General features: G+C 60.7%; 8 protein-coding genes across 8 annotated transcripts; 3 read left to right on the forward strand and 5 right to left on the reverse strand.

The window, feature by feature from the left end:
• Positions 1 to 47: 47 nt before the first annotated feature.
• On the reverse strand, positions 48 to 1,674 carry COLE_04498 (uncharacterized protein; the record flags this gene model as incomplete). The annotated part of the gene is made up of 8 exons (XM_065626353.1): positions 48 to 180; positions 216 to 431; positions 470 to 528; positions 561 to 672; positions 705 to 1,117; positions 1,180 to 1,210; positions 1,293 to 1,346; positions 1,457 to 1,674. 8 exons carry the CDS (start codon positions 1,672 to 1,674, stop codon positions 48 to 50), a joined length of 1,236 nt encoding a protein of 411 aa, XP_065482294.1.
• A 586-nt stretch (positions 1,675 to 2,260) lies between these two features.
• Positions 2,261 to 5,263, reverse strand: COLE_04499 (uncharacterized protein; the record flags this gene model as incomplete). The annotated part of the gene is made up of 3 exons (XM_018421593.2): positions 2,261 to 2,618; positions 2,656 to 3,147; positions 3,195 to 5,263. 3 exons carry the CDS (start codon positions 5,261 to 5,263, stop codon positions 2,261 to 2,263), a joined length of 2,919 nt encoding a protein of 972 aa, XP_018275193.1.
• A 2,541-nt stretch (positions 5,264 to 7,804) lies between these two features.
• On the reverse strand, positions 7,805 to 8,772 carry COLE_04500 (uncharacterized protein; the record flags this gene model as incomplete). Its single annotated transcript, XM_018425045.2, has 3 exons — positions 7,805 to 7,828; positions 7,865 to 8,191; positions 8,230 to 8,772. 3 exons carry the CDS (start codon positions 8,770 to 8,772, stop codon positions 7,805 to 7,807), a joined length of 894 nt encoding a protein of 297 aa, XP_018275192.2.
• A 1,606-nt stretch (positions 8,773 to 10,378) lies between these two features.
• On the forward strand, positions 10,379 to 10,948 carry COLE_04501 (uncharacterized protein; the record flags this gene model as incomplete). The annotated part of the gene is made up of 3 exons (XM_018419856.2): positions 10,379 to 10,423; positions 10,454 to 10,750; positions 10,814 to 10,948. The coding sequence occupies 3 exons, from the start codon at positions 10,379 to 10,381 to the stop codon at positions 10,946 to 10,948; spliced, it is 477 nt and encodes a 158-aa protein (XP_018275191.1).
• A 156-nt stretch (positions 10,949 to 11,104) lies between these two features.
• COLE_04502 (uncharacterized protein) lies at positions 11,105 to 11,999 on the forward strand (the record flags this gene model as incomplete). Its single annotated transcript, XM_018424568.2, has 6 exons — positions 11,105 to 11,239; positions 11,272 to 11,418; positions 11,500 to 11,631; positions 11,667 to 11,690; positions 11,723 to 11,890; positions 11,928 to 11,999. 6 exons carry the CDS (start codon positions 11,105 to 11,107, stop codon positions 11,997 to 11,999), a joined length of 678 nt encoding a protein of 225 aa, XP_018275190.1.
• A 362-nt stretch (positions 12,000 to 12,361) lies between these two features.
• Positions 12,362 to 13,000, forward strand: COLE_04503 (uncharacterized protein; the record flags this gene model as incomplete). Its single annotated transcript, XM_018425635.1, has 4 exons — positions 12,362 to 12,580; positions 12,633 to 12,653; positions 12,684 to 12,794; positions 12,827 to 13,000. The coding sequence occupies 4 exons, from the start codon at positions 12,362 to 12,364 to the stop codon at positions 12,998 to 13,000; spliced, it is 525 nt and encodes a 174-aa protein (XP_018275189.1).
• A 1,177-nt stretch (positions 13,001 to 14,177) lies between these two features.
• COLE_04504 (uncharacterized protein) lies at positions 14,178 to 16,680 on the reverse strand (the record flags this gene model as incomplete). The annotated part of the gene is made up of 3 exons (XM_018426115.2): positions 14,178 to 14,924; positions 15,001 to 15,785; positions 15,825 to 16,680. The coding sequence occupies 3 exons, from the start codon at positions 16,678 to 16,680 to the stop codon at positions 14,178 to 14,180; spliced, it is 2,388 nt and encodes a 795-aa protein (XP_018275188.1).
• Positions 16,681 to 17,766: 1,086 nt separating this feature from the next.
• COLE_04505 (uncharacterized protein) lies at positions 17,767 to 19,584 on the reverse strand (the record flags this gene model as incomplete). The annotated part of the gene is made up of 1 exon (XM_065626354.1): positions 17,767 to 19,584. The coding sequence occupies one exon, from the start codon at positions 19,582 to 19,584 to the stop codon at positions 17,767 to 17,769; it is 1,818 nt and encodes a 605-aa protein (XP_065482295.1).
• Positions 19,585 to 21,410: the final 1,826 nt, after the last annotated feature.

Consider the following 21,410-nt stretch of genomic DNA (forward strand, 5'->3'; position numbering starts at 1 on the left):
GCATAAGATGGCAGACAACAATGCAAGTATAAGTCTTCTATAATCTATCATGAGCGGGCAACCTCTTCACCGGGGTTGGACGGCGTGCCGGCGGAGACAACGTCCTTCCTCGGCAACCCGACAACGACACCCGCGTCAAGGATGCTCTTAACGGCGTCGACTTTCGGTCCTGAGTTTGTTCTGCAGTCAGCTTGAGCCAGACATCGCGCGCTCACGTCAAGTAGTCGTCGAGGAAGGCGCGAAGCACGGGGCCTGCTACGCGCTCCATCTTCTGGACACCGTCGAGGTCGTCGGCGCGCGACGGGCCGAGCGAGATCATGAACACGGGCTTGCCCTGCTCTCGTGCAGCCTTGATCAACCTGAAGGCCGAGTATGTGGCGAGCGTAGTTCCCATAATGAGAAGAGAAGACGCTGCCTCCACCAATTCAAAGCTGGCATTTAGCTTTACGGCAATCAAAATAGCACGCACGACTTGTCCCGTACCGCCGGCGGCAGCGTCTCTCCGAAGAAGATCACGTTGGGCTTCACCTGGTGTCAGCGGGTCCGGTGCGCGAGCTCACGATCGACTTCTCCGTTCCCTCAGCAACGCACAGCGCGCACGCCGGCACGTTGAATTTGTTGTAGTCTGCGCCGGGCAGCTCGACGTCTCCGTCGGGGTTGGTCCGCGGCATACTGGTTTCAGCTCGGCGCCTGCACTAACCCACTTCCCCGTTTCAGCAGCCCACGCGGCCTCAGCCGCCCAGATGGGATTGCGCGCCGCCAACTGGTCCTGCCAGTCGTCGCGCGACTGCTCGTGCCCCTCGTGCCCGTGCCGGAGGCAGTGGACGCGCGCGAGCGTCCCGTGCAGCTCGAGGATGGGGGTGACTGCGCTCCCGATCGACGTGGGGGCCGGCATCGACGCCGGGTCGGACATGGACGAGCCGAGACGCAGGGGCGGGCGCAGCGCCGCACTCGGCTCGACGCCGTGCCGCCGCATGGCGTCGTGCACGATCCGCAGCGCCTTGCGGTGCAAGTTGTCCACGTTCTGCGTGATGAGGCCCGGCGCAAGCCCCAGCGCTTGCAGCGCCGCGATGTAGATGTGCGTCGGGTTCGGCTTTGCGTCGCGCACGGGCGGATACTGCGTGTAAGCGGGCTGGAGCGGGATCTGGAGATGGAGAGATGCGCAGTGCAGTGACTCACACCCAGGAAGGAGCGGCCCCAATCTGACGTCAGCTGGCGTCCACTGCTGCGCAGCGCAACTTACATCGCTTCCTGCTGTCAGCCGGCCACCTGCCATCAGCAGCCCAGCTTACCTGAACAGCTCGCCGCGCGGCGAGTCCTCGATGAGCTCGGAGTAAAAGATGGGTCTGGGTGAGCGTTAGTCAAAACGAGGGGGAACCTTGAAGCAGGCGAGAGCTCCACGCTCTGTCCTCTCGGGACTGCTGCCTCATTCCCTCTGACTGGTCGCGCAACTCACGAGTAGTTGGGATTCAAGTATCGCCCCTCTTCGCCACGGTAGGCTCTGATCCCGCTGTCAACGCTCACGCCAGCGCCTGTGATCGCCAGTGTGCGGCCCTTGCCCCGTTCCAGGAAGGAGGCGAGGTGCTCGCCGGCTGCGGGGAGGGGGAGAAGGTCCAGAGCGCTGGGAGGCCGGGGTGGCCTCACGGGGATGGAGGGGATGGATAGGCGGACCATTACGACTGTCGAGGAGAGGATGAGAAAGTCGAAATGTGGATGAACAGAGGGGCAGATTGCAGCGTAAAGGTGGAGCGATTACTCAAGCGTCACCGACTTTCCAGTGGAGCGGAAGCGCAGCGGAGAGGGAGAGCACGTGACGTGATCGAGGGGATCGCTCGATCACTCTCGATCCAAACAACCACTCCTCAGTGGCAATGCGGGAAGCAAGATGGCCAAATAGGGGTACACGTCTGAAAGCCTAGTTTGCTCATGTTTTCCATGTTGCGCTAATGTTCTCATGTCCGATATGGACTTAACAGGATCAGCGACATGCGCAATGTAGCTCAAGCCCTCCTCCGCCTCTTCTCTTCACCTCTCGGGCGTTCGTATATTTGCATTGAGCACAGGCTGAGACACCTCCGCCTTAATCCCTACACAAAAAAGCGCATGTACACTACTGCTATACCTACGTCTATACATTCAGATTCAATTGCGGTCGGTATCCGGTGGTGTTATGTGATGGATCGGTATTGTACATTTGATTCGGTCTTGATTGATAGTGGCACTGCGTGCGTGTTGGACATGTGATAGATATGATGTTGGCCTAATCGCCCATGATCACGTCACCCTCGCCGTCGAGCCCGGCCGGCGGGGTTGTTGTAGACGACGGTTCGGGCATTGGCGAACCGGTGAGAATCGAGTTCAGCCACTCCTGAGCTTCGGGGTTGAGCGCCGGCCCACCGTTCCAGGAGCGCTGGATGACGGGGTGGGCCATAATCTGCTGGATCGTCGGACGCTTGTCGGGATCCGAGTTGAGAAGGGTGAAAATGAAATCGGTGAGCTGCGGGCTGACCATGGACATGTCGAGGAAACCGAAGTTGTCGTGGCGGAGCGCTGTCCAGCTCTCACCACCCGATGGAAGGTAAATGTTCATGGCCGTCTCGAGGAGAATGAGGCCGAAGCTAGTTGTCAGCTGACAGTCAATACGCCAAAGCTTACCTGAAAATGTCGGCTGGCATGACAAACTTGCCGTGCAGCATCTCAGGAGGCATGTACGTGTGATCGCCCTCGCGGTGGAGCTTCTCCTGTGTGACATCGCCAATGGAGCCTCCCAGCTGGGAGCCCTCAACAATCTCAGCGGGCGAAATACGCGGCCAGCGCGTGGCGAAGCCAAAGTCCGCAATCTTGAGACAGCGCCCACCGCATACGAGAATGTTGTCCGGCTTGAGATCAAAGTGGATGACACCATGCTCATGCATGTGGCGGATGCCATCACCGATGTCGCGGGCAATTTTCCACACGAAGCTCTCGTGAAGGTGCTCGTTCTGCTGCCCGTAGATTTCGAGGAAGGCGGCGAGCGAGCCGGCGCACTCCTCAGTCTGAATGTAGAGCTGTCTGTTCTGCTCCCAGGCGTCAACAAACTTCAGGACGTGGTCGTTGGGTGTCTTCGACAGATGGCGGAGAATATCGACCTCTTCAAGGTGTCGTAGACTGCTATCAGCCAAAGCGCATGCGGAAAAGAGGCCAACAGTACTCACCGATCTTTGACGCCGTCAAACACGCCGCGGGTGATCTTCACAGCAAAGGTCCCGGAGCCATCGCGCGCCTCAGCCTTGATAACAGTAGAGAAGGCACCTCGCCCAATCGGGCCGAGGGGAATGAAGCGCGAGTTGAAGATATCTTGCTCTTCTTCAGGGAGCTCGACGGGCTCAAGGGGCATAGACTGTCTATGTGCGCGTCGCCGTTCAGCCTTGGTCTGTTGCTTCTCCGTTGTGGGAAGGGAGAGACGGGGAACTGCAACACTGCTGAGGGCGTTGAGCGACCGCGAAAGGTTTGTGGGGCGGCCGGGGCTCGGGGTAGGCGTCTTGAGACTTGACACGGCAGTAAGGACAGTAGCGATGCCGCCGCCCTTGGTTGGGGTGATCTCGTCTTCGCTGATCTCCATAGTAGAGGAGCTGGTCGTGCGAAGGAGGCTCATGCGACCGCCACCAGGAACCAGTCGCTTGCTGGAGCCAAGGTTCATGGTGGGGCTTGAGCCTTCGTTCATAATGCTGTCGGGAGACGAGGTCGTGGTAACGGTCAGGTGGGGTACATCGGCGCTGAGCTTGCGCATCGATGGTGGGGCCTTCCGGGTCGACTGAGGAGGTAGAGTCAACTTGGGCGCGAAGACGTGGTCCGAGTCCAATCCCGAGCCCAGCGCTGGCTGCGAGACTGACATGGCAATGCGGCCTGAAGAGCGGGGGTGGGCAAATGCGTGCCGCTTGACGGGCGTGTTCGGCATCATGGGCTTGTCGTCCGTGTGGAAGCCAAAGTTGGACACACGATCAACCACAAAGTCATACTTGCTGGCGAGCGAATCCTTGGGCGCCTCGATACCCAGTCCTGTTGGGCGGTGGCCAAGCGATCTGGCTCTCTTCACACTGGGGCCCGGAAGCGTGCCGAGACGGAGCACGGATGGAGGGCAAATGGGACGCTCGCCTTCATTGGAGCTTGTTGAATCGCGACCCTTGAACTTCTGCTTAATACCTACTGCCGCGTCGAAAATCTCTGGGTTTGGCTTCACGTTGTCAAAGTTGTGCTTGGTGGTCTCAAACACGGGTTCCTCCGGCAGAGGGGGTGTGAGACCGCTGCTAGCTATAGATGATAGAGACGAGTTGGAGCCCATCTCTGATCGCCGGGGCCTTGGAGAGTGCAGCGGGAGGGCAAGGCCAGACTTTTGTCCCATCGAGCGCGCGATGGGAGCCTCGCGACGGTGTGCGCCCCCGCGGGTGGGGTGGTTGGGCATAGACGAGCGAGGCTTGCGACCGTGGAGGAAGGCAGACTCGAACCCGTCATTGCCGAGCTTGTCGGTCTGCATGTCGCCCAGCGAGACAGCCTTCTTCTGAGACGAGAGACTGTTGAGCTTTTGCGGCCTGACACTGCTTGTCGTTCGCGGCAGGTTGGATCGGCGGACGTTTCTTGGGTTGAGATCGCCCGACTGGGATGCGCGGATAGCCTGGAACAGAGGAGGGGCCGGCACAGGCGTCACCGACTTGCCAAACGTGGGAGACGATCCTCGGTCGCTAAACAACGACTTGCCAGGCTGAATGCGATCGATCTCTGGCGAGAACAAGTCGTCACCACTGCTACTCCTGTCCTTGGGGGGACCGGCTGCGGCTGCGAGGGAGCGAGAGGCGGCCATGGACCGCATACGACCTGGGACGCCACGAATGGGGCTCTCCTGAGTGTCTGGTATCCGCATCTTGCGCGAGGACATATAGCCTGGAGTTGGTGAGTCGCCTAGGGAAGGTGAGGACGAGTTGTCACTGCTGGTGTGCCGATTTGGCGTCTGCTCAAGCAGAGGTGGGCGAGGAGAGAGGTCAAAGTCGTGGTGGCGCGGGGAGGGGGAGGGAGAGAGCTTGTGCTTGCCCTTGATGGCCGAGTGGGGTGAGCGGAAGCTCGTTGGCGGCCGGTTCGTAAGGAAAGGGCTGTCGTCTGTTGGTGTGCCCATGGCGGCCAGCGCGGTGGTGGGGAGGGGATGTGACTGTGTCCACACCTGGGTGCGCATCGTTCGTGAAGGCCGTGGAAAGGTGGTGGCGGAGAGTGACGAGTTTGGGAGATGGGCCATATCACACGGCAGCCGTAGTTTGAATGTTTGTGTCGCGCGGATGGGTCGCGACGCGATGTTGGCGTGTGTGTGTGTTGACAACAGAGGGGTGTGTATGGGGAAGGTTGACGTCGGATGAGTCAACGCGTGCTCATGGACGCGGGGACGCGTGGACGGGGGCTGTGTGTCGAGGACGAGGATGGAGAGGAAGCGACCGAGTGGCAATTGACGAGGTCTGTGATCGAGGGATGGATGGGTGGAAGCAGTGGGCCAAGAATGCGAAGAGCAGTGTCGGCGCGGTGCGTGTTTGGGATGGGAGGGCAGTGGGAGAGAGAGCAAGCGGTGAATGTGGAAGTGAATTGAGAGATACTTGAAGATGGGCAAAGGTTACTCGAGATGAAAGATGAAGAGGAGAGGTGATGGATTGATGGAAAGAGATCAAGAGAGTAGTAGTAACGATGATGAAGAAGAAGAAGAGGAGAAGAGACGATGAGAGAGGAGTAAGTGAATGGATGGATTGAAGGGGGAATGAAGGGAAAGGGGGAAAAGCAAGGGCTGATCCCACGTACCCACTCTCATCCCACTCACCCTGCGTGGCCTGTGCACTTTGTCTTCCCTGTTTGGCCCAAGACACCGCGACTGCTTTGTCACTTACGTAAATATGCCCCCCTCCTTCTAAAGTCACACACGTGCAAGGCACCATACTTGACTTGTCCCATCAGTTGAAATAAATCATTCTCGCTGCGTCACCCCTCTCTCATCGCCTCTCAACGTTCGCGGTAACTGCAACCCCACTCTCTCGGTCCCTCGGCCCCTCACACCCTCGGCACGCATGCGTCAGCGTCCAAACCTTGTCCCCGCACCCCGCAGGCGCGTGGAGCCCGAGACTCGACAACGTGTTGTGGAGGGGAGTGGCGAATAATGAAATCACTCCGCCGCCCTGGGCGGATGAAACCTCGACATGGGATGCAGATCTCATGCCCTGCTCGTTCACCTTTTGACATGGCCGTTGCATGGCGCAGCACCCTACGCTCGGTGTCATGCTCATTTCCTCTCTCGACACTCTGCTGAGACGCTGTTTGTGGCACTCTTCTGGGGCTGAACGCTTCTGACGTTCGCAGACTGACATACCTGCATTCGCAAACTCACAGAGTAAGTCAGCTTGCAGAAGATTTGATACGTTGCTACGCCACAATCCCCAGCACTGGGCGTCTGCCCAAGTTTCTCCTCGGTATAACGCGAGTTCAACGAGTGCTGTATTAACACGACCCAGCCAGACTGCCTAGCTTGGCTGCCGATCTCCACAGCCTCTTATCGTCGATTGAAAGACGCGGGCCGGACCACAAATTGCGGGAAAGTCGTCTGACAACAAGCTCACATGACTCGCGTATAAGCTCGAGTGGCTGCCAGATTCGCCTCGCACTGAATCGGTGCTCCCACGCCATTACTATGAATGACGGAGTGGCGCACGGACTGGATGCACGCCGTCCTGGCCATGTTCGTCTCGGCTGGGGAAGTCGGAACTCAACTTGGAATGCCTTTGTCAACTGGATTGCATGGACGTCGTCGGTCCGTGCAATCCGGGCCTTGAGTTCACCATACCTTCGACCATCACATGGAAGACTGATAGGAGGATTGGACTCGACCTTGATCTTGATAGCGGCCAAGTGTCGGGCCGAGGAAAACCAGCCGCGTCGCGAGCGTGACTGTCACTCTGTCTTGGTCACGAGTTCATGTCGTACATGAGCAGGGACTAATATGAGCTGGAGCGGTGACGGCGGGATGGACGGTCACCCGGCAGGGCCGACATGAGCATGAGTCATGTGCACAATTCATGATGTGAGAAGGCAGGGCGGCGATCCGGGCGAGGGAAAGTGTCGCGGACTTGGGGACTACAGTTCACGAGGACTGTCGGTGCGGCGAGGGTACGTGCGCTGCGGTGCGGGGAACGGGGCCATGCTAACATGTGGGACAGGCTGGTCGTGCGCGGAGACAATGGCATGCATGGAGTGGGGGGAGACGGAGGCGAGGCAAAGTGTCTGTGTGCCGGCGTCTGCAGTGCATTGTGATGTGGTCGAGTTGGCGTCTGGCTCTGGCGTTTTCGCTCTCGCTCTCAAGGGCGTGGGGAGTGGGACATCTACCATACCGCTCAAGCTTTGGCTTTGCACATCGACAAAAGAGGCTGAGCGTGGCCAGGAGACAAGCTGGAGACTTCGAGAAACTGCTAACATGGGCTTGCATGAAGCAATTCATTGCCGCCGATTGAATCTACGAGACCATGACAGTCAAGTGAATGCCATGCCATGCCATGACATGCCATGAGCACGGGACATTGCCGATCATAGCTGGGAAGGCGACTAACGGCTGTGCACTGCACCAGTCGGACTATCCTAGACCACGAAGAATACCTTCCAAGAAACATGCATCAACGGATCCCAACAACAGCCGTTCCTATTCTACACGCGTACATTGGGTTGGATTGGTCCTCAGTAAGGAGGACTGCGGCTCTATCGACTACAGAGCAGAAGCACATGCGCGCGCCTCAACTGTCAGGCGCCGCACTTAGTCATCGCTGGTGTTGTTAAGCTAATGTCAGCTTTCCTGCCGCCTATAGGAGCTCACAATGCGCAGGATGTAGAGGAAGAGGTTGAGGAAATCGAGGTAAAGATTTAGCGCACCGAGGATGGCCTCGTCTACGCTGAGACGCTTCATGATGTTTTGCGTGTCGTACAGCACAAAGCCGGAGAAGATGAGCACGCCGATGCACGCAATGACGAGGTCTGTGGTCTTGCCGAACGGCAGGAAGATGCCGACGACGCCAGCGGTGATCAGACCCATGACGCCAGCAAAGAGGAAGGGACCGAACGACGAGAAGTCAAGCTTGGTCTGGAACGTGAAGAGCGTGAGGCCGACGAACACGCCTGTAGTAATCAAGAGGGCTTGAAGAACCTGCGGGTCAGCTGCCGCCTTCGACGTGCAGAACTCACAACCTTAGCGTCGTAGAACGAACACGTCGTGCCGATCATGATGCTCTCAAAGAACGTGAAGGCGGTCAAGACGAGCATGTTGGCCGGGTAGTTGTGGCGCTTCCAGTAGACACCGAAGAGAGAGATAAAGGAGCAGATTACCGAGACAAGGATAATCCACGGGTTGTCCTGCACAAACGCTGCGGGACCGGGGAACATGAGAGCGCCGGAAACGACAGCAGTGAGGCCGAGCTGGCAAAGGAGGATAGCGTAGACCTTGCGGAGGAATGCGCGGCGAATAGCCTCGTCACAATCAGCAACAACAACGCCGATCTTGAAGTCGTCCGGCAGGTCGTCCTCGGCGGGCTGGTCCATCCAGGCATTGCGGCTGCTGCCGGCCTGCGCGGCGAGCGCGGCCGCGGCAAAGTCGTCGGCACCGATGCCTGCCATGCCCTTCTTCTTCTGGGGGGAGGCGGACGACTCGCCAAGAAGCGGGGAGGACGCGCTGGCGTCCTCACCGCCATTCGTTGCGCCGTAGGCGGTGTACTTTGGTGGGGAGCTCATAGTGTGGGAGATGGGGAGATGGAGATTGAACAAGATGATGAAGATTGCGTCGTCTCGGGTGGCAAAGTCATCTCACTACGTCACTTGCTGCTGCCGCGCTGCGTAACCGAACTGCCACACTCTATATTGCCGGCGGCGATTGCCACGCGGCTGATTACCCAATTATCCTGGAAGGATCCGGAAGCTCCAGTGGCGATGTGCCGTGCACACTCCAAGGTGGCGTTTATCCCGATGGCTGAGGCCTGCGATGGCGACGACAGCACTTTGGTTCTTCTCATCATCTCTCACAGTTCGTCTTCGACACGCTCGCCGTGCGCGCCGCACCCATCATGAGTACCGCAATGGACATCGACACTCCGTGGATGTTCAACTCGCCCGCCAAGCCCACCCACAACTCCATCCCCGCCCTCGCCCTCGCACGCGCCGGCGGCCCGGCGGGTACGACATATCTTTACCAGTTGGACGACGCCCCGGGCTCAGCCCCGGGGTACTGCTCAACGTCGGTTACCGGGGGAAAGCGTTGGGTTTGAGGCGGGCGGGGGGAAGGACGGTGCCCTCCTCCCGCCGACATCAGTTGCCACCTACCCCACACCCCCGTCGAGTCTGTCGGCCAAGTACCGCGTCCCCGCGCCACCGCCGCCGCCGCCAAGCCACTCGACGTACCCCCTCACCCCCTCCTCCATCACGTCCACCCTCGCATCAAACCTCTACCGCCCCGCCCCGACTCATGATCTCACATGCTCCTTATCGCGCTCGGCCTCGAGCGCGTCCGCTCGCTCCACCTCGTCCTCCTCGTCGTCATCTTCGTCGTCGTCGGACATCGCCGCGCGCTGTGGTCCCGTCCTGCCACTCATTCATGACGTGTTCCCCGCCACAGCGTCAGAGGTTGCCTCCGTCTCGCACATGCTTGAAATCGTCACGCCCCCCAATCATGTCCTGCACGGTTTTATCGCTGATGAGCCGACGCTTGGCCGCGTCGTGTTCGTCCACCTCCCTCCAACACACGCGAGCGCGCCCACCCGGCCCGAGGTCCTCACACCCGGCTTCTCCAATGTCCTTCGCCGTGACGGGCCAACATATTCGTCCACGACACCCGTGCCGCCGGCTGGTCCCGTCGCGCTCGACATCCGCGAGAGCTTGACTGCACTTTTGGACCTCGCGGACGAGATCGAGGGTGCGCAGCTTGTGCTCATCCTCGATAAGGACGAGCGTGAGCCTGCACCCCTCGCAGAGCTCATGCACGCGCTCATGTACGTCGGCGGTCAGCCTGTTCGTCCTGGCGCGCTGGTAGGCGAGTGGGAGTGGGACGCGCGCCGCTGGGCGCTTGTGTCCATTGAACTGTAGACGTGAGCCAGCTCCAACTCTCCTTTCCCTCCTTGCATTCCCGCGAAGCCGTTCGCACTTAATCTCATCCGGCAAGAGCCGGCTCTTACGCTGTGTAAGACTGTTGTAGCGCTAAGAAGATATACGATATGCATAGTACCACGCAACTCACCACAGCCAGGCAGGTCAAAGCAATTGTGCTCATCACCCCTTGCGCATCATCCCTTGGTTACGTCCACGCCCTCTATCGGTGACACGTCTGACAACTGACCATCACTCAGTCATGTTTAAGCCAGCCGGCAGCGTGGCGGACAGTACCTCGGACCTCGTGAGTCCCTCCTCGGCAGCGCTAAATAAGTGCGACCTCAGCGACGCCGACACGGACACACCTCTTCTTCACGACCAACCCATCACGCCACTCACACCACACTTCCACCCCCACCCGTTCCGCGACGCCCCCCTCATCACAGTCACCGACACGTCGACGACCTACGCGGATGCGCCGAGCAAGCGCTTTCCAAAGTCTAACAAACGCCTCATACTCCCCCTGCCACGCAAAGCGCCTTCTCGCGGAGCCTGGCGGCGTGCGCGGCGACACAACAGAGTGATGCGCGAAGTCATCCGCCTTCGGAACGCGCGCTTTGAGTCGTGGGCGGTGAGTTTACAAGTGTGATAGCCACATCTCGCCTAGACACGCCGGGCCGCAAACTGATGGCAGACCATGGGTATCCGTCTGATGGCGCGCGACGCAGCGCTGGTGGATGAGCTCCGCACCTCGGTGCAGAAAATGGAACGGATTGCAGCTGAGCGTGGGGTACTGGATTCACACAGCATGACCAGGATAGGGTCATGACATTGGTTTGGAATGAATCAGTTCACATTTCAATGACCGAATTGACGGGGCGACGAGTGGTTGAGTCACACATCGCTGCCTATAATAGACCTTCCTCGCTCGTCTTGACCTTGTTTTCTTGCCATTGCTCATTCCTCCTCGCCATTCATTTGCCCAATGACTCGCCGCCTTCGAGCTTCACCCGATCCATACTCCCAGGACGGCGAAGGTGGCATGACCGACAGCGAGAAACGTGCGGGACCCGAGAAGATTGCCAGGAGTGGTGTGCGCGCAGTTAGTGAGGATCCTTGGGTGAGACAAAGTGCCGAGCAGGCTTACACTAGATTTCCGCGGCCGAGGAGGGCCCAAGGCACATCCTGTCGCCCGACGCGGCGCCGCTCATGCGTTCTCACTCATCACCATGGCCGTGGTCTGAGTCATCGCCTTGGTCGTGGTCGCAATATATCGTCCCTCGCCGTCAGGGTATCAAGGTGAGTAATCGTTCTGTCTCTCCGACTCCTCACTGGTGTGACAAGTCACCTTCCTTCCGCAAAGCTTCACTGACACGGCAGCGTCGCCTGTCAAGCCCGGCGATCCTTGTCCACGACCCCGACAAGCCCAAACTCAACGCGAATGACCTCCGGTTTCTCCAGGACCTTCTAAAGACTCTCCAGTCACTGAGAAGGGACCTCAAGAATCCCGATGTACGCTATCCCATGTCTTGATCATCTAACCGCAGTCTGATGGCGACCTGTCCGATCCAGTGCGATGCACGCTAGATAATGCTGACTGAAGGGTAGCGACTGGACGCCGACACCCCCGGATAGCCCCGATCCCAATGCCGAGAAGCCTTCGTTTCGCTGCAGGGTTCAAGTTCGAGCTCTCAGGTCGCTGATGTACGATGAGTGGGAGACGGCGCGTGAAAGCCTCGACGATATGCTGTCCCAGGGGGAAATCAGCATTGTGCGTCGACGAACCACTGCTGCGGGGCTAATTTCAGGCGGAGTATGCGTGGTGGTACAATCGGTTGGAGTTTGAGGCGCATACTGTGAGCTACATGTACGGTGCCTAGTGTTTGGCGTGCATAGTCTGTGGCGTGTAGATGCATATGTAGAGAGAGAAATATATATATATATACGAGTAGGTTGTTGCTGAGGAGTCGGCTAAGGCTTTGCTGAAATTGTCTGAGTTGCAGTGCGAACATGTGCAAAACAAGTGGACTGAGGTGTGCGCAGCCTATCGCTCGCGACACGGTCGCGAGCAGCACGCGCCACCTTCCGTCCACAGACACGAGATCACGGTGATCAGCGATCGAGCGATGGCATCAAACACGGTTGGTGGGTTGATTTGCCACAGAGCATACTCTACCAGACTTGGCCTTGGTCGTGTGTGTGTGTACAGCACCCTACATCTGAATGCTGAATGGGATTTAACATGTCTTTCCTTCCTTCAACCCACCTCATCTCTCCTTTCATCTGTGTCATGACCTCCTCGTCCTCCTCATTCTCCTCGTACTCCCAAGACGACCTCGAAGGTCCAGCTCCCCCCGCGGCCCCCACCACCGACCCCAACGCCCCCCTCCCGACGGTGGACGACCTGCTCGCTGTCGCGGACATCGCCCAGCAAATCATGCACGTCTGCGTGGAGATGCACGTACGTCGCCCCTTCCACCTCGCACCTTCTCTTCCCTTCCCGCTGACGGCAGACACCAACGACCTCTCAAAATGTACATGCCCCGCATCGCAGCTAACGCCAGACCGAGCGGGCGACCGCGCTCCTCCCGGGCATGTGGATGGCGCTCGAAAGCGTGATGGTGTTCGGCAAGCATCTTGCGCTGATGATGCACGAGAGGGGCGCGCTCGATGTTGTGAGTGAACCGCCGAGCACAGCTAACGCCAGGCCGCGTATGCGCAGTGGTGCGAGATGTTTGATTTCACTACGGCGTACGAGACGGTCGTCGTTTGCCAGCGGACGCCGACGCTGCATCCCACTCGGCAACGGCTTGCGCGGGAGGTCGCCACTCGTCCTTCGTCGCCGCGAAGCGGGTCTGAAGAGAGTACCAGTGATTACTAGTGTTGTGTGACTGCATGGTGTTATTCTTGTGCTTGGTTATGCTACTCCCTCTGGACCCCTCTGAGTGGGAGCGACCACTGGCCTCCTGAGGCGTGGTCAAACTGACGCAGGCTACGCAAGCGTCAGGGGAACCGCGAGGATGCGAGGAAGGTGTCAGCATGTGGCGCTCGCCATCAGCTAGGGTGATAGAATGTGAATGGCTCCCACTCGCACACTAAACAAAAGTGGCAGCCAGCACTTTTACAATGGGATGAATGATATAGGGCGACGGATTGATGTAAACAATGGGGTCCCCGCCTCCACCCGTACCTCACCTCCACTTCCGCTTCCACCTCCACTACTCAGCGTCGACTGCACACAACACACAACTCATCACCGCCGCTTCCTTACCCGCCGTCACAAAAGCAGCGGCCGCCCCCAAAAGAAGCGCGCCAGCCGAGACAGTGATTCGAACACTGGAACCTTTCGGTAGTTAGTCTACTAGATAGTAGCCAACCGCAATGACCACTATGCGACCTCGGCGGTGCTGATGGTAGGAGGGGTTCAGAAGCCGTTTTGAGCGCGTGGAGAATTTGGTACCCGCAGGCCAGGATGGCAGTGGACGGTCAGACGGTAGGCCGTAGATCGAGGGGGAAGATCGGAAAGAGGTGCGAGGGAGGAGGCGAGGGGAGATGATCGCAGACACTCACCGAACCAGTTTCTGCTCTCCACCCGGCTTTGCGATAGCACGCACCGCAAAGGCTGCACGTTGATGTGCATTATGCTCGTGTGCATGTGCATGGTCATGTATGCCCCCCCCCTCCCCCCCCTTTCTGCTGGCGAGCGCCATTGAAAGACACTTGGGATGGAGGGACGGCTGAGTCGCGGAGCTTGCGAGCTTCGTCAGACAGCTCGTGGACGCCGTTGAGTTGCCACTCGATCCAAGGGCGCAGGCGGAGGATGTGCAGATCGGCGGGCGCAGAGGGCGATGTGTGTGTGTGTGGAGTGTGGAGTGTGGTGTGAACGACCAGTGCGAAAAGCGAGGACCACGCCCCACGCCCTCTGCTTGGGCCCTGACCAAAATCCCGCCGTCGTACTCGTCCACGTCCACTGGCATACCAATTCGGCAGATCGATACATTACGGGCATTATGCTGTATGAATAATTTATCAGAGTCTACACATCTGGCCGGGGCGCTCTACTCGGCTGCGGCGCGGGTCTGGCGCACGCCGCGCCCGCGCCCGCGCTCCTCGTCTTCGCGGCGTGGCGTGCGTACAAGCCACACAGTCGCTTGGCCAACAAACACGAGCGACGCAGCCACGAGGAAGATGGTGGGCGCGTACGTCGCGACCGTCGCGGAGAAGATGGAGAAGAAGACCATGGGCGCGACGAGATTCGTGCCGATGGCATGCAGCACCGCCATGCCGCCGAAGAGGCGGCCGACGTCGTGCCGGTTCGGGAGGAAGCTGAGGGCGAGCGAGTTGGCGACGGGCGCGCTCGGCGTGCCGAGCGACGCGACGGTGCTGCCCGCCAAGAAGAGGGCGACGCTGTCCGCGCCGTTCAACCCCATCATGAGGTATCCGCACATGTCGAGGAAGAGGCAGACGCGCACGATCCAGAGGTCGAGCTTGGCGGAGCGTTTGGGTTTGGGCTTTGGCGCGTCCGAGGTGGCGGAGACGCCCGAGGCCGCGGACACGGACACGGCCGAGATGCCCGACGCGCCGGGGCTGCCATCGCGCGCCGAGAGCAGCGGCGTGCGTTCGGACGCTGCTTCGTCGAACGCCGGTTCGCGGAAGAAGGGCTTGACGGTGCGCAGGATGAGCGGGAGGATCACGAGGAGCACAAGCAGGCGGCACACGCTCATGTAGCTTAGGTACGGGCCGAGCTGGGCCGGCGACCACCCGAACGCCCAGAACGTGTAGTTTGCTTTGACGGCGACGGCGCCCTGGGGTTAGCGTCGGCCCGGGAGAAGGGCTATCGGCGAGAGCAGTGTGGCCGCACTGTTACCGGCGATTACGCACCATCATATTGGCAATGACAAAGTTAAGAACTCCCATGAGGAGGAGGTTGTAGTTCCTGCGCCCGTCCTCGTCCTTCTGTGGCCAGAACACGCCGAGGGGCTGGAGGGGGAGGACGGCGCGGCGGCCAATGCGGCGCGCAAAGCCCATGGCGCGGCGCGCGGTGCGGTTGCCACGCACGGGCGCCGCGATGCGGGAGAAGCTCGAGTCCCCGTCGTTGGGGACGCCATCGCCGTCGTGCTCCCACGCGCGCTCGACGGCGTCGCGCTCGCGCTGCGCCGCACTCGCGACCTTGGCGCGCTTGCGCAGGATGTCGCGCGAGTCGCTGCTCAAGCTCTCGGGGAGGAGGAAGCGGATGAGCACAACCCAGAGCGCATGCACCGTGATGGAGATGTAGAAGGGGGCGAGGAGCGAGCCGGTTGCGTTAATCAGCGCCGAGCCGAGCACGGGGCCGACGGCCATACCCGCCATAATCGCTGCGCCGAGGCGGGAGAACGCGGTCGCGCGCGAGCCGTCCGGCGTCACGTCGGAGATGTAGGCGTGCATCGCGGCCACGATCGTGCTGAAGCCGCCGAGGAGGCCGTCGATCGCCGGGCCGAGGAGCAGGATCCACAGGCGCGACTGCACGACGAGGCGCGGGTGCCGCGCGATCGTGAGGAAGCAGATGTCGTTCAGCAGCAAGCCTACTTCCGTGATGGCGAGCACGATGCGGCGCCCCCGGCGGTCAGAGTAGGCTGCCCAACAGCCCGTCGTGATCGCCGAGAGCAGGCCGGAGACGACGGCAATGACTGGTGTGAGCGGTGAGCGCCACAAGGGAGGGGACGTACTCTGCGTCAGGCGCGCCGACGCCTGCTGCACGCCCGCGTCGCGCTTGCACTGCGCCGGGTCGATTTCGGGGAACGGCGTGGGCCGCGGCTTGCCGGGCTCCGGGTCCGACGGGAGCGGGATGCTGCCGTCGCCGTCGCCGCCGCCGCCGCCCCCGTCGCGCCGGCCTTCGAGGTACGAGAATATGTCGTGCTGCGCCCACCGGAACCAGCGCTCGGCGGGGGTGAGGCCTGGCGCGGGCGCGGGCGTGTCCACAGCGGCGGCGGCGACGGAGAAATTGCCGTGCGCGTGCGCGACGACATCCGTCGGCCAGAGGGGCGTGGCGTCGAGCGCGGCGCCGCTGCTCTCGAGCGACACGGGGTATACGGACGCCGGGGTGCGCGGGGGATGCACGAGACACGCGAGGTCGAGGTAGAGCTCGGCGCGGACGGCGAGCGTCATGCCCAGCGAGAGGGTGACGCCGAGGACGAAGGGGAGGACCCAGCGGGGGCTGGGGCGGCGCCACGCGGGGCGCCGCGAAATCGAGCCGTCGCGGACATTATCCCAGCTCTGGCCGCGCGGGGCGTCCCCGTCCCCGTCCTCGTCCTCGTCCTCGCGGTCGTGCTCGTGGGCGGCGGCGCGCCCAGCCGGCGTGGGCGTGCCGACCGGCCGGCTGCGGCTGCGGGTCGGCGACGCCGAGGGCGAGCGGGCGCCCTCGCTCTCCGCGTCGTACTGCGTCTCGCGCTCCATCAGGCCGCCGGCCAGGCGCGGCGCCAGCGGGTTGCCGCCGTTCACGAACGTGGCTTGCTGCGGGCGCGGGTGCGAGGACGACGAGGACGCGCGCTCGTGCGCCGGGCGCCGGGATGTGGGCGAGGGCATGGCAGTGGCGGTGGCGTGGGTGGATGTCTCGGCGCAGCGTTTGACACTTTAGTCTTGAAGGCTCTGCGCGCTGCGGTGCGCGGGAATCCGGCGGAGCCGCGGGGTGGGGGATCGGGCGGGGCGATCAACCGTGCCTTTGATGACGAGATAAAACTGCGACGGTCGTGGTGATCGTCGTCGATGTCGATGTCGGTGTCGTCGTCGTAAGAGACGAAGAGCAAAGATTTGCTGCGTCTCATCCGCTGCATTCGGTGCCGGCGCCAAGCGCACCGTTCTTGCGCGCATGCACGCATGCGCGATGCGTCAGCGCCCAACCAAAATGGCACGCCGCAGGCCGGCCGACGGCCATGTCCGATGACGTCTATTCGTCCACGAGGCTCCACTACCCGCTGCGGGTCAAGTGATGCTCGTCAGGCTCTGCACGCGACCGGTGTCAATGCGATCGGCGGGTCCAGACGTCGAGAAAGTGGGGTTGATGGATGGCTTCGGTTACGGCGTTGGCTGGGCTCTGGATACACGCTGCGCGTGCTGGGCACGCGCAAGGTGACGCGCACGTCATTCCTGGAATCACGGAGTGTCGGCCGGCATGCCGTTGGGTTGTGCGGCGGTGGTGAGGTGATGGATGCCAACGGAAATGCCTCGGACACTCATTTCGGCGTGGTGACGCCGCAGCGGGCAGCCCAGGCGTACCGTAACATCTGTGAGGCCGGAGCAGTTGAAGGCGGCACCTGCCACCTCTCAACCCTCATCGTTTCCTCCTCGTCGCAAGTCCCATGTATCCCACTTCTGCACTGTTGCCCTCGCTACAAGCCTCGCTGCGCTCGGCTCGTTCACTCAAGACATGATTCATACTCTCTGCGCTCCCCCCGCCGTCGTACACTGCTACTTCGACACACAAACAGTCTACGCCAACACACAATCTCTTCTCACGAGCGGCCGAGATCAAGCTCACGCTGCCCTCACTACACCGCCGCCGCTACTGGAGCATGTACGACGGCGTCTTCGGCTTCTTGTCCTTGTCGCCCTTGGTCCGGAACTGGGCAAAGACGGGGATGTGGCTGGAGTCAGTGTTGTCGAACACACTACTCACTCTGACGGGAAATACGCGTTCGGGAAGCCAACCACCTTGCTCAGGTACTTGCGGTCGACGTCGCCGAGCACGCTCGTGACCTTGAGCGAGCGTGGCGTGTAAAAGACATAGTCGATGGCCTCGTCGAATGTCGGCGTGTAGTTGGTCATCTTCATCTCGCCAAAGCTAGAGCACGACGACTGCAGCGCCAGGTCGTGCTTCAGGCCCTTGTCCGTGTACGCGCCATACTTGTGTTCCATAAAGTCCTCGTGCGTGCCTGGCACCTCACCCTTGGAGATGTACTCGTACACGCCCGAGTTGGCGAGCGAGTTCAAGTCGACACACAGCACGAGCGGTATGTCGCGCCCACGTGCCTGCTTGTCGTACTTTGGCACGGGAGGTGCACCGTCCACCGTCGGCTTGGCGGGGAACGTGCCGAACGACTCTACAATCTCGCCGAGGCGCTCCATCATCATGCCGATCTGGACAAGCTTGACGTCGCGGAATCTGTGGTCCCAGAAAATGTGCGCGTTGGCCACCACCAGGCGTGCGCCCGTCTTGACAAACTCGAGCAGCGCCGCCGTGGCAATGTTGTCTCGCGACATGACGCGGTTGAACATGTCCTCGGTGCGCATGTCGGCATTGTGCAGCGCCATCTGGTTGAACTCGATGACTTGGGTCTCGATAAGCTGGAACTTTTCCCGCTTCCAGAACGTTGCACAACCGTCAATGAGCTTGGCGTCGTCGGGTGACATGGTGCGCGCACGTGAGCGTGGGTAGTGCGCGCCGTCGTAGCCTCGCTCCTTGAGCTTGGGGTGGAAGAACTCGGCATACTGCTCAGAGTCGATCTCTTGCAAGCAGACGACGTCGGCCGACGCGTTGATGAGCTCCTCGAGAAGCGTTTCCCGGCGGTACGTCCACTCGAGCGCCCATGCTGGCGTGTACCCGTATGACGAGCTCGGTGCGAACGACGGACACAAAATGTTGTACGACAGCGTCGTAAACGACTCGGTGTCGCCAGTGTCCACCTCGAGATCGGGGTCGACCTCGATCCAGGCGCGCTCGGGGGGAGGGTCGCTCTGGTGCATGTCACGGAAGTGCGCGATCAACGCTGGCGCGCCGTTCTCGGCCAACATTTTGCGCACAAAGTCGTCCATCGGGTTGCCCTCGATGCCGAGGACCTCGAGCTGATAGAGGCCGCCGATCTCGGATGGCAACGACGTGAGCTGGTTGTCGAAGAGCAGCAGCTCCTTGAGCTTGGACAGCATGCCAATCTCGGGAGGGAGCGCCACTAGTTCGTTGCTGGTTGCGTCGAGCAATGTCAACTGGCGGAGGTTGGAGATGACGGGAGGGAGCACTTTGAGGTTGTTGTGGTTGATGTACAGCGATGTGATGTGGGTGAACGTGAACAAGGAAGGCGACAGCGTCTTGAGGTGGATGCCGCCGAGGTCCAAGCCTGTCCACGGCTCATACGGCGCGTCGTCTGGTTTAGACGCGGGCGCGGGGGGCTGCGCGGGGTTCATTGGGTCGGCCGTTGTCTCCGAGTCCTTGCCGCCGCCATTGACGGGCGGCGAGGGCGCCGCGGATGGCGCGTTGGATGTGACAGAGAGAACATTCTTTCTGTGCCCATTGGGTGTGCCTGGAGCTGGCGAGCCACCCCCTTGCGCAGACGCGGGTCTGTTGTTGTCATTTGGGTTGAGGATGGCGACCGCCGCGGGCTTGTGGGTCATGCGCGAGGCCATGGCCGCCGAGCGCGCGCGGTGGTGGGGTGAAGACGCGACGCGCGATGTCTCAGCCCGCATCAATTGCTGCTGCCAGTGAGCTGTCAAGGGCATCGCCTGCTCTTGTTGGGCTCTGGGCGGGCTTGCTGGTTGGCCACCAAAGCCCATCGCGCCGCCCAAGCTGCTGCTGAACTGGCCTGGTCCGCCGTGGCCGCCAAGGCCCAATCCTCCCTGCCCGCCAAAGTGCGCCGAGTTGCCGGCGCCATTGCCGAACGAGGGGTGATGAGGGTGTTGGTGATTGTGCGAGTGCAGACCGCCATGCTGGTTGTGAACATGAGGCCCACCTGGTCCGCCGTGATGTCCTTGGCCTCCTTGAGGGTGGCCACCGAAGAGACCACCACCGCCCTGTCCGCCGCCGCCAAAAGGAGAGTTCATGGATAGAGGGGTATTGAAGGCGGCTGGATGCCGGCTCCAACCTGCTCCTCCTCCATTGCCTGCTCCGCCACCGGCACCTCCTACTCCTACTCCTGCTCCGCCGCCTCCGCCGCCACCACCACCACCACTACCACCACCACCAACACCACCAACACCACCTCCGCCTAGTCCTCTGCCACCAAGCCCGCCGAGGGGCTCAGTGCCGCCTTCTTGGTGGTGCTTGGCCTGGGCAGAGGTCGCCGACTGCTGAGTGTAAAACATCCAGTGGGTATCGACGTATCAAGGAGGCTGGGGGATTAGCAAAGTCGACAAAAGCTGCCGACATACAGCAAGATGTCGAGTGAGTTGTATCCCGGAAAGGAGTGATAGAGAGGGGAGGTCGAGTATCGGGGGGAAGACTGTAGATGACCAAGGGTGGAGGCATGGGCGTGCCGGGTGGTGGCGTGTAGCTCCAGGCTAAGACTACGAGCAGCAGTAACAAGGTACGGCGCTCGTGGGTGTCGGAGGACTTGGGAGAGGTGCGAGTTGCTGGCCCTCTGGTGTGCAATTGCGCGGGGGTTGGAGACTTGGCGGGCGCGCGCAAAGTAGTGTTGGCGAGGATAGGGGTGGGTTGCCTTGCAGAGGAGGAAGAAGGTCAAGAGGTAGAGGGGAGAGGAGTTTGAAGTTTAGATGGATGATGATTGAGGATGGTGGTAGGTGGCCAAAGTGTTCGACAATGACGGGGGGAGAGAAGGGTTGCGCGTCGAGGATGGGGCTCAGGCTCAGGGGAGAGAGTCTGGAAGTGGGGGATATGATTGATTGTTTGGATTGTTGATGGGGGTGGGGGTGGGGGTGTGGATGTGGGTGTGGGTGTGTGAAGGAGGAGAGTATAGAAATGGATGATGATGGGGAGGAGGGATGGGATGATGGTGAAGGACTGGGAGATGATGGTGGTCGATGGAGAGTGGTCGAGTGGTGGAGAGGTCGAGTGGTCGACTGAGGGAAGAGAGCCAGGCCATGCAGGCCACCAGGCCACCAGCCACCAACTGATTACCTTTGGAGGGGCTCTCCGTTCCTAATGCTTCCTAATTCCGACTAATGCTGACGAGGGGAGGGGTGGCCCGGCCAATCCCTCCCAATCACGGCGTTACCGGCGTTCTGCTTCCGCTCATCGTGGCAGCCACAACTATATCCGAACTTTCTCCGTTCCCCATCAGATGACATGACATCATCCACTACCCTCGTGGCTCGGCTCGTGGCTCACATCATACTCAGCAGACGTGTCTACATCCCCCCTCGCACGCAATTAAATGCAATACATCTCATGCAAACGAATACAAGGACCCATGGGGTCTCAGGTCCTATCGGTCAGTGTGTCAACAATATAGCGTAGTAATAGTAACGGCGGGTGACGTGAGAGGATTCGTGGAGGTAAAGTGGAAGGGACGAGTTGGTGATGAGGATGATGATTGTGGGGTGATGGCCATGACCGTGCACCAAAGATGCGCCCTCTGTGAATATAACGT

This window comes from Cutaneotrichosporon oleaginosum (assembly GCF_008065305.1).
Source record: "Cutaneotrichosporon oleaginosum strain ATCC 20508 chromosome Unknown ATCC20508_contig04, whole genome shotgun sequence".
NCBI classification, from domain to species: Eukaryota; Fungi; Basidiomycota; class Tremellomycetes; order Trichosporonales; family Trichosporonaceae; genus Cutaneotrichosporon; species Cutaneotrichosporon oleaginosum.